The sequence below is a fragment of the Pecten maximus genome, chromosome 4 (genome assembly GCF_902652985.1).
Source record: "Pecten maximus chromosome 4, xPecMax1.1, whole genome shotgun sequence".
NCBI lineage: Eukaryota > Metazoa > Mollusca > Bivalvia > Pectinida > Pectinidae > Pecten > Pecten maximus.
Genome location: NC_047018.1, coordinates 27,494,314 through 27,505,826, shown reverse-complemented (window position 1 = coordinate 27,505,826; position 11,513 = coordinate 27,494,314). Strand labels below are relative to the sequence as shown.

The following is an 11,513-nucleotide window of genomic DNA, read 5'->3' as shown; positions in this document are numbered from 1 at the left end:
ACAGTGTTGTAACTCTCTCATATATCAACTTCTTATATTTTTATTCGACTTAAGTGTGGCATTCGTCGTCCGTCCGTCTTAACGAGTATAAGGTTCGACAACTCTGGGTGGGCGCCATCACAGGAACTTTACTGTATAGGCATTTTCCCCACTGAACACCACTGTGAACTACTTTCGCAATCGCGTGCGTAGGAATATTTTACGACATTAAATAGCAATATACGGTTTGTAAGCAGATTAAATTATAAAATGAAATTAAATAACCAGCTATATGTGGTTATTCTGACGTCAATTATATAAAAGGCATAAGCTTGTATCATCTTATATTCTACTATTTGAACACGACAAATAGAAGACCAGTTTCCGGTAATGAAAACACGTGAGACCTGTCTGCTGTCAGTGTCGGCTTCCCGACTTTAATTTTATGGTTTTGAGCAGTATTCCTTTCCGTGTGTAGTTTAATGGCTTTAACATGATGAATTTGCTAGACTCTTATTGTTATCGTTTAAATCATGTAATATCTTTTATAATGATGACGTAACGAACCAACATAGTTGCTTTCCGAATTTTGAAGGACACCGTGATAGTTCATCAGCAGACGAGAAGAATGTCCTCTATATTGAATAAGTTATTTACCAAGTATTTGTTTTTGACAAACACTCTGACAACGGGAGGGTTGTTAGCTATTGGGGACTGCATTACGCAGACAATGGAGACTGCATATGCCAGGCGCAAGGACAGAGATCTTGCCGCTAGGAAGCACATCCATAACTGGGGAAGGACGGGTACAAAAATAATTCTTGAATTAAATCTGGTTCAGCAGATTAAGTTTGTATCAAAGATGTTATCAAAATTTTATAACAAAGCATTCCTCGCTTTTATATTCAAATTAATGAAACCTGTTATCGTATATATTAATTTTAGGAACAGTTTATTAGCCTGAAACCTTGGGCTGGAAAAAAATGCTTATCCACATCATGGAGATATCATTATAAATACATGTTCGAACAGTTCAAAACTGAATTAGACATTGTTTGCGGCATGAAATTGTTGATGTCAGTAAAAATCTATAGTAATAGTTTTTGTTGAAACTGGTCTGATTAGTAGTTTTCAATTCCAAATTTAGATTTATAGATACCTATTTTTGATAAGTTGATCACGGACTTACATTATACAGGGAGAATGTTCTCCATTGGTGTGATGCTTGGCCCGTTTAACCATCTGTGGTACACGAAGATAATTGAGAAGGTTGTGACGACTGGAGGAGCACGGGGAGCACTGAAGCGAATCCTTGCTGACCAGGCTATTGCTGGACCATTCTTTTGTTTTTCATTCTTCTTTGGTAAGTGAGAAATATTTTCACTGACACATCTATCCTGTAACATGCATGGGGTCCAATGGATAAACTTGACTTAAGGAGGGGATGAGATTATTTGTTTTCTGTTTCTCTAAACTACAATTGCCATGAATGGGCATATTACCAGGCACGGGCTTATTGTCAAATAAGTATGGTATATTTTATCATCAATAACTAGAATAAAGGTGTATTTTCTGTATCGGAAAAGATTATATAATGGTTTCATCAATCAGTTTATTGATATCTCTGCTCGTCTTTCTTATTGAAAACAAGTTTTTATAGATACCAATATATATGTAGGCAATTATTGTGTTTACTTAAAGGTATGGGACTAATGGAGGACCGTGGTGTGAATGGGGCACTACAAGAGGTCAAGGACAAGTTTCTTACTGTATACATAGTAAGTCAAGGTCATCACTTTGAAACTCAGGTTGACTGATACGGTATGGGTTTGATATGAATTATACTTTTTGGTATCTTAATGCAATAAATGTACAATACAACATAACATCATGTAAAATTGTTTGAGTATTATATATTAATAACATTTCTTTAAAGGGACATCACGGTAAAAACATTTGTTCTTATTGGTTGTATGTGCACAATAATTTATATGACTATCATCTTTCATGAAAAACATTCAACTTCAGATTAAGAAATATAATATAGCGGGTAAAGACTCATTTTCACCAGATTCATTAAGATTTAAAGGTTCAATGTACATGGTTTTATACCCTTTGCAGATTGACTGGTTTGTGTGGCCACCAGCCCAGTTTATCAACTTTTATTACCTTCCTAAAAAATTCAGAGTGGTGTATGTGTCTTGTTTGACTCTGGTGTGGAACACATTTCTCTCCTGGTACAAACACAGGGTGAGTATCATTGTTTTGGGCAGGATATGTACTAGTGTTGTGAGATACATATATCTATAGATCTATGTTGTGGCCTCCTGAATTTTGTTACTGTATATGGTTTGGTATCTGAATCCATTCAAAACAGGGAACACCAATTTTCTCCTATAATATAACTGATTTGTTTTCTATTCAGGAAATAGAACATAAACATGAAGAATGAACTGGAGACTGAACAAGTACGTCAACATAAAAAAAACAGTGACTGAACCAGAACGTCAACATAGAGAAACTGGAGACTGAATGAGTACGTCAACTTAAAGAAATAAAGAGACTGAACGAGTTCATCAACATAAGACAGCTGGAGAATGAAAGTGAATGTCAACATGAAGAAACTGGAGACTGAACGAGTACACCAACATAAAAAACTGGAGACTGAATGAGTACATCATCATAAAGAAACTGGAGACTGAACGAGTACATCAAAATAAAGAAACTGGACACTGAACAAGTACATCAACATAAAGAAACTGGACACTGAACGAGTACATCAACATAAAGAAACTGGACACTGAACGAGTACATCAACATAAAGAAACTGGAGACTGAACGAGTATATCAACATAAAGAAACTGAAATAGAACTGTTTGTGGAGGCCTAGGTCAGGCCAGTTTATGAAGCTTTTTCTATTAGTAGGATCCTAGCTTGAAGGTAGGACAAATTGATCTTCATCTTGACACAATTTACCTCAAGTTACACATTCAGGTGTAGGTATTGCTTCCAAGGTTAAAGATGTCCATGTCCTACCTTCAAGGGCATGATCCTTTTTCTCTCCAAAATAATCAGATGAATAGTGCAAATGAAATAGTCATTTAATATCTCAATATACTTCATGGATAGGAAATATCCCCGAAAATCAAAATAACAATTTCTCTTCAGTGATACAATGTACATGTGGTGGCTGATGTACACACCTTTAACTGGTTTCTCCCATTTCTACAATTTTATTATAGCAAACAATGATTGTGTTTTTTTTAGTTTTCACACATCTTCGTGTCATCTGGTATAACGTAATAATATCCTGTACATACTGATTATTCACTCCAGGTAAGGCAGGGATATCTTCTTTGTGACTGTGGAACAAATTCTATATCACCATCCTGCAATAGACCCACTCTCTATTTTGAGTCAAAGTTGATGTGTTGGCCACTTTGGATTAGGTACAGTATTCACATGGTCATGGTTAAAAATTGGTACTGGGGTGGTGAAGAAGAGGTCTTAGTGATTTCAAAATCAATGAAATCATTCCTAAAGTTACATCATATATATATATGGGGCAAAGAAGTAATTCAAACAGTGTAAACAATAAGGCTTGTTAAATTTTCGAGGCAATCCGCCCCTTTATCAAAACACAAAAAATTACAAATACAATCACATAATCTATATAAGAAGTACTGGAAATACAATAAAATACAATAAGAATAATGTTTTAGTAACTGGAGAAACCACAATGAACCCTTCGGCAAACGTGGGCCGAAGGCGGATACTAGCGTGACTGCATCATGTTCAACACTAGAACGCTATGCGACCAACGGCAGAGATATTTTGAATTCCCCCGCACATGAAAGTATATCAAAGAGTTCAAAGAGTGTTATCTGGATTATACTGTTCATATTACTTCTTTGACCCTTATATATATATATATATATATATAGCTTAGAAACACAAATGACGAAGGAAGCTAGACAACTTTTTGACTCGTGCCCTGACCGGGCCTCGAACTCACGATCTAGGCACCCAATCGCCTAGGCAGAAATATCCGCAGCCTATACCGCTGCGCCACATCGGCGTTCTTAAAAAAGAACGTTTCAATGGTACAGTGATGGTCGGCCTGATACCCTGACATGATCATTGTGGAAGTCGTATATTATATATATATATATATATATATCGTGTACCTTTAACAACCCATTTTATTATGGGCAGTGTATATGTATATCAAACCTTTATGAAAAGTTGTAAAATTGTTGAACATTCTTGAAATGAATTATAAATTGTCAGTTACTCTCTGTAAGTTCATATACTTTCCAATTATCTTACCTGGAAGACTAGTTTATAAACAGCACACAAACTTTCCAATTAATATTAATTTGGGTTATTTCATTTTAGATTTCATTTAAACCAACTTCATCAGCACAAGAGAACTTGATTTGATTCCTAGAAACAAATTATTTACATGTACAAGATTATATGTATCAATTATGTAGTATCAGTGAACTAGATCTTTTAAGATCAGATTAGACCAAAATATTTTTTCAAAAGCTAACACTTTTATCTTTAAATGCTTTTCAAATATAACTTGAACTGGTTTATTGTGGTCATTTTGAGGTGAGCTCACCTGATCCAGCCATGAGAAATGCAAGCACAAGTTCAATGGGTCAAATATCACTGTTATAATGATTTATTATGGTCATTTTGAGGTGAGCTTACCTGATCCAGCCATGAGAAATGCAAGTACAAGTTCAATAGGTCAAATATCACTTTTATAATGATTGATTATGGTAATTTTGAGGTGAGCTGACCTGATCCAGCCATGAGAAATGCAAGTACAAGTTCAATAGGTCAAATATCACTGTCATAATGATTTATTATGGTCATTTTGAGGTGAGCTCACCTGATCCAGCCATGAGAAATGCAAGCACAAGTTCAATAGGTCAAATGTCACTGTTAAAATGATTTATTATGGTCACTTTGAGGTGAGCTTACCTGATCCAGCCATGAGAAATGCAAGCACAAGTTCAATAGGTCAAATATCACTGTTATAGTGCCTCAAGAAATAACTAAAAAATATTACGTTCCTCTTTTATGCTTCTGAATATTTCTAAGTTTAAGGATATATATGGATAACTAATCAAAGTATTTAAAGTATTGGACATACGGTATGCTTTTTTAGTGTTAGTAATATCTTGAAAGTTAGCTTTTAAATCATGTTTTTTTTAAATTCAACAAAATTATACTTCCTAGAAGAGTTAAATTTATCTTTAAGTTAGTCATTTATAATTTTTTAACCATTGTTTGTCAAATAAACTCTAAAATATTTAATAAACTTAATAGGTATTTTCAGTATATTTTTTCTCTATTATTGAATCTTCTTAATCTGTTATTTCCCTCCATGACTTGAACACGTCTTTCCGGAAAAGGTTTTTACACTTGAATAATCAATTGGTAAACATTCTGAAAGAAAATTAAATGAAACTTCCTTAATAGCATATTTTTTTCAAATAACACTACGTATCCAGGTTAGTTAAGTTTCAAGGCTTCAATAAAAGACTTGATGTTAATCATTATAAACCATTAAACCAGTGATATTAGACATATTTAACACTGGCTTACATTTCTCATGGCCAAATCATGTGTGCTCATTCCTAAATAACCATTATAAACCATTAAACCAGTGATATTAGACATATTTAACACTGGCTTGCATTTCTCATGGCCAAATCATGTCTGCTCATTCCTAAATAACCATTATAAACCATTAAACCAGTGATATTAGACATATTTAACACTGGCTTACATTTCTCCTGGTCAAATCATGTGTGCTCATTCCTAAATAACCATTATAAACCATTAAACCAGTGATATTAGACATATTTAACACTGGCTTGCATTTCTCATGGTTGGATCATATTAGCTGAGTACTAAATAACCATTATAAACCATTAAACCAGTGATATTAGACATATTTAACACCAGCTTGCATTTCTCATGGTTGGATCATATTGGCTGAGTACTAAATAACCATTATAAACCATTAAACCAGTGATATTAGACATATTTAACACCGGCTTGCATTTCTCATGGTTGGATTATATTGGCTGGGTACTAAATAACCATTATAAACCATTAAACCAGTGATATTAGACATATTTAACACTGGCTTGCATTTCTCATGGCCAAATCATGTGTGCTCATTCCTAAATAACCATTATAAACCATTAACCCAGTGATATTAGACATATTTAACACTGGCTTGCATTTCTCATGGTTGGATTATATTGGTTGAGTACTAAATAACCATTTTAAACCATTAAACCAGTGATATTAGACATATTTAACACTGGCTTGCATTTCTCATGGCCAAATCATGTGTGCTCATTCCTAAATAACCATTATAAACCATTAAACCGGTGATATTAGACATATTTAACACTGGCTTGCATTTCTCATGGCCAAATCATGTGTGCTCATTCCTAAATAACCATTATAAACCATTAAACCGGTGATATTAGACATATTTAACACCGGCTTGCATTTCTCATGGTTGGATCATATTGGCTGAGTACTAAATAACCATTATAAACCATTAAACCAGTGATATTAGACATATTTAACACTGGCTTGCATTTCTCATGGCCAAATCATGTGTGCTCATTCCTAAATAACCATTATAAACCATTAAACCGGTGATATTAGACATATTTAACACCGGCTTGCATTTCTCATGGTTGGATCATATTGGCTGAGTACTAAATAACCATTATAAACCATTAAACCAGTGATATTAGACATATTTAACACTGGCTTACATTTCTCATGGTTGGATTATATTGGCTGAGTACTAAATAACCATTATAAACCATTAAACCAGTGATATTAGACATATTTAACACTGGCTTGCATTTCTCATGGCCAAGTCATGTGTGCTCATTCCTAAATAACCATTATCAACCATTAAACCGGTGATATTAGACATATTTAACACTGGCTTGCATTTCTCATGGTTGGATCATATTAGCTGAGTACTAAATAACCATTATAAACCATTAAACCAGTGATATTAGACATATTTAACACCAGCTTGCATTTCTCATGGTTGGATCATATTGGCTGAGTACTAAATAACCATTATAAACCATTAAACCAGTGATATTAGACATATTTAACACCGGCTTGCATTTCTCATGGTTGGATTATATTGGCTGGGTACTAAATAACCATTATAAACCATTAAACCAGTGATATTAGACATATTTAACACTGGCTTGCATTTCTCATGGCCAAATCATGTGTGCTCATTCCTAAATAACCATTATAAACCATTAACCCAGTGATATTAGACATATTTAACACTGGCTTGCATTTCTCATGGTTGGATTATATTGGTTGAGTACTAAATAACCATTTTAAACCATTAAACCAGTGATATTAGACATATTTAACACTGGCTTGTCTCCCGAATGTTTGTCAATAAATAATTTATATATATGTATAAAAATTGGTATGGTTTTGAAAATTCAAAAAACATAATCTGATCAAGTAAACAATAAAAATATTATTAATGCAATTTGCCAAACATTCCAATTAATATATTTTAATTATTTATTGACAAACATTTGCGAGACCAGCTTTGCTGTTCTCCAACAGCTCTTGTTTTCCTTCCAAGATTGATATTTTCATGTATCGGCTGATAAAAAATCTTTGATGGTCAGGTCTCGATTCTAATAACAAAACATATACTAGATGGTCACTCTGTGTTCTATTTATCACAACATATACTAGATGGTCAGGTCTGTGTTCAATTTATCACAACATATACTAGATGGTCACTCTGTGTTCTATTTATCACAACATATACTAGATGGTCACTCTGTGTTCTATTTATCACAACATATACTAGATGGTCAGGTCTGTGTTCTATTTATCACAACATATACTAGATGGTCACTCTGTGTTCTAGTTACCACAACATATACTAGATGGTCAGGTCTGTGTTCTAGTTACCACAACATATACTAGATGGTCACTCTGTGTTCTAGTTACCACAACATATACTAGATGGTCAGGTCTGTGTTCTAGTTACCACAACATATACTAGATGGTCACTCTGTGTTCTAGTTACCACAACAGATACTAGATGGTCACTCTGTGTTCTATTTATCACAACATATACTAGATGGTCACTCTGTGTTCTATTTATCACAACATAAACTGGACGGTCAGGTCTACGTTCTAATTATCTCTACAATGGATCTGTAAGATACCACGAATTTAAGATGAGATGTTAACAGGTAATATTGTATTGCTGTTTCAGGTCATCAACTCCTTCTTGGCACTGAAAAAGATGGAGCAGAACACATCAGAATCAAACAGACACATTTATGTCCTTCCCTCGTACACAGCCGTTCAATGGGATCAAGGTCACCTGGATCACTGGATGTTTAAGAAGGTAAATAATGGACAAGGAAAATCTTTCCATAATGTTCTCGCTATTAAATTTTATTCTTTCCTCACATAAATGGATGTATGCAAGGTAGATCAGAAATCAAAGATGGCCATCATGGCCTCTGATAGGTCAAAATTTAAATAGTATCTGATTTTAATGAAATTGGGTATTAGACACAGATTTAAATTTAAATATTTTTTGATTTTAATGAATTTGGGTATTGGACACCGGTCACTGTCGTAGCCTCATTTTCACAATTTAACAAAATGGCCTCCATTTCATGGCCTATGATTGGTGGAAGTTCAGATATTGTTCGATTTGAATGAAAATTGCTATGTAGGGGTTTTGAGGGATGCCAAACACATTGGTACGACTACTGGGGCATTTGGAGGACATGTGTAACGGAACCACATTACAATTAGCAGTTGTTATGGTTGAATTAAGATAAAAACAAGTGGTATGAACATGCATATGATCATTTTTCATCTATTAACCCACTGTAATCATATCAGGTCTTTAGCTGTGCATATTTAAATGTGTACTTTCTACAATAGCAAACAATGATTGTGTTTTTTTTAGTTTTCACACATCTTCGTGTCATCTGGTATAACGTAATAATATCCTGTACATACTGATTATTCACTCCAGGTAAGGCAGTGATATCTTCTTTGTGACTGTGGAACAAATTCTATATCACCGTCCTGCAATAGACCCACTCTCTATTTTGAGTCAAAGTTGATGTGTTGGCCACTTTGGATTAGGTCCAGTATTCACATGGTCATGGTTAAAATTGGTACTGGGGTGGTGAAGAAGAGGTCTTAGTGATGTTGGAGTTAGTTGATTTAGTTCATATACTAGAAGCAGTAGGTGATATGTTGGTAACTTGGTAAAGTACACATGACTGTAGTTATGATATGATGGTAAAAGTAGATCTGTGGCTACTGGCCAGGATTTGACTACCTGAGCAGTTGTACAATAGATGATGTTGGTAATGTGTTGACTTATTGACCTAGGGTATTTATATTTTAACAAACAGCAGTGTAGTTAAAATTCTTTTTCATATCTCCTTAAGAAAATTGGACTTGGTTGTTTTTGACAGTTGGCTGTGTTACAGTGTGACACTAACCGTCTGTCTCTTCGCTATATATGTTTTCCCCTAAAGAATATTCTCTCAGGTTTTGACTGATCTCTTTGAAATTAAGTAACCATTATAATCATTATGTGTAATTTTCGTCTAGAGCAGCAGTTTGATTTGATGATTTTTTTAAAGAGTTGTTGCCCTTTCCTATCCAGAGACCTTTTAAGTCATTCAATTTAGCATGCACTGGTGTCTGATGACACTTGTTATCATGCCATAGGTGGGGCATAAAAGTTGTACCTGCTACCCCCATGGCATGATCATAAGAGGTGACTAAATTTGGGATCTTCTCTTTTCTTATCTTTCTAGTCACTTTATTCTTCCTTACGTCTCCCTTGACACTTCCTCACTTTTGGCTTTTAGTTCGGTTTTTGCCACTGTGAGCACAGGGGCATCTTAAGTCTTATATTAAAAAATAGTCAGAAATACCTATGCCCCTGAGCTGTGAGGAAGGCTTTGGGTTCTATTCCCCTGGCAAAGACACACCATAGTCCATAAAAATGGTATAGTTTTAATATAGCTCAGCATTTTTGTGAATGGGACAACTGGTTTGCCTGTTGTCAGTATAATGTGACCGGGTGGGGTGTCCTGCTGAGAGTTTTCAACAGTATGCCTCAGTGAAGTAGCCGTAAAACGTCTGCATCAGTTCCACCCTATCACAAGGAGACAAACATGAACATACTGCAGCCTCCCAAAACACACACACATTCACCACATGCATGCATCTCCCAAACCAAATTTGTTATATTTCTATAATCATATTTTGATAAAAGAACGGCATGAAGCTGGCGTATATTGTTTCACCATTTGGAACTCTTTGTATTTGTGACGACAGTGAGTTTAATGCATACAGTAATTATAATAATGCTAATTTTATGGAAAAAGTAAAAAAAAAAAAAAAAAGATCTAGTATCATGTGAAGACGGCAGCCAAAGTTAATACATGTGCTTGTATTTCTCCTTTGCATTTCTTTTATAAATGATATACAAGACATTACCTACATTATATATATATATATACATGATGTATAAATATATTTACAGACACTATGTGTAAACCTCAATTATCAATTAAAAAATCAGGAGAGGGCTGGGAACAAAAGAGCTGGGTTCTTGTTTATAGTACTGCAGACATATATACCTGGTGCTCAGAAGTGAGAACTGCTTAATGGGGGATCTGCATACCCAGCCTTGAGAATATCTGTCATGGTATAGAAAAGATATCATAAAGAGTCCCATACCTGACTAACATGCTCATTAACTTTTATATAATATATCCCAGTTTTATAAAATACTAAGTTTAATCAAGTATACTACTGCTGATTATCAGAGAATCTCTATATCAATAACATTGATTTGATATTTTGCTTTTTTTGTTATTTTTTCCTTTCAATTATTGTTATTGAAATATTTAAGCATATGGACAGGAAAATATAATAAGCAGTTGAAGATAGTTTTAATTGTTTGTTTTTAAAATGTTCTTAGTTGTATTCTGTTTTTATTTTTTTAGTACAAAATATTGAATGTTGTTATACATAAGAACTGTTTGATGTATTTTGATGATTTTAATCAGTATAACTATAGGATAATAAGATATGTTCTTGAATTAATCTGTATTAGATACCAAGTATAAACAAATTCTCAGAAATGGCTAATTTGTTGGAGGCCTAACATTGAGGATACAAATGGTGAAATAAATCTTTGACATTTTAAGTCAGCAAGAACACAAAAATTTTAGTAATAGCATACCCTGGGTATTTGCTTAGAAATACATTTTTATTTCTGAATTTCTGAAAGAGAATTCATTTTCACTTGCCAAATATTCATAGTCAGTACCCGTTAGTACACAAATTCAGGTGCTTCTTATGATTAAATTATTAATTAGTACTGTGTTTTTTTTGTTTTGTTTTTTTTTACTTTTTAACAATACATGGTACATGTA

General features: G+C 34.0%; 1 protein-coding gene across 1 annotated transcript; it reads left to right on the top strand.

The window, feature by feature from the left end:
* Positions 1–380: 380 nt before the first annotated feature.
* On the top strand, positions 381–10,479 carry LOC117325686 (mpv17-like protein 2). Its single transcript, XM_033882103.1, has 6 exons — positions 381–785; positions 1,178–1,342; positions 1,681–1,757; positions 2,101–2,229; positions 2,405–3,483; positions 9,250–10,479. The coding sequence occupies exons 1-5, from the start codon at positions 608–610 to the stop codon at positions 2,429–2,431; spliced, it is 576 nt and encodes a 191-aa protein (XP_033737994.1). The 5' UTR covers positions 381–607; the 3' UTR covers positions 2,432–3,483; positions 9,250–10,479.
* The last annotated feature ends 1,034 nt before the right edge of the window (positions 10,480–11,513 follow it).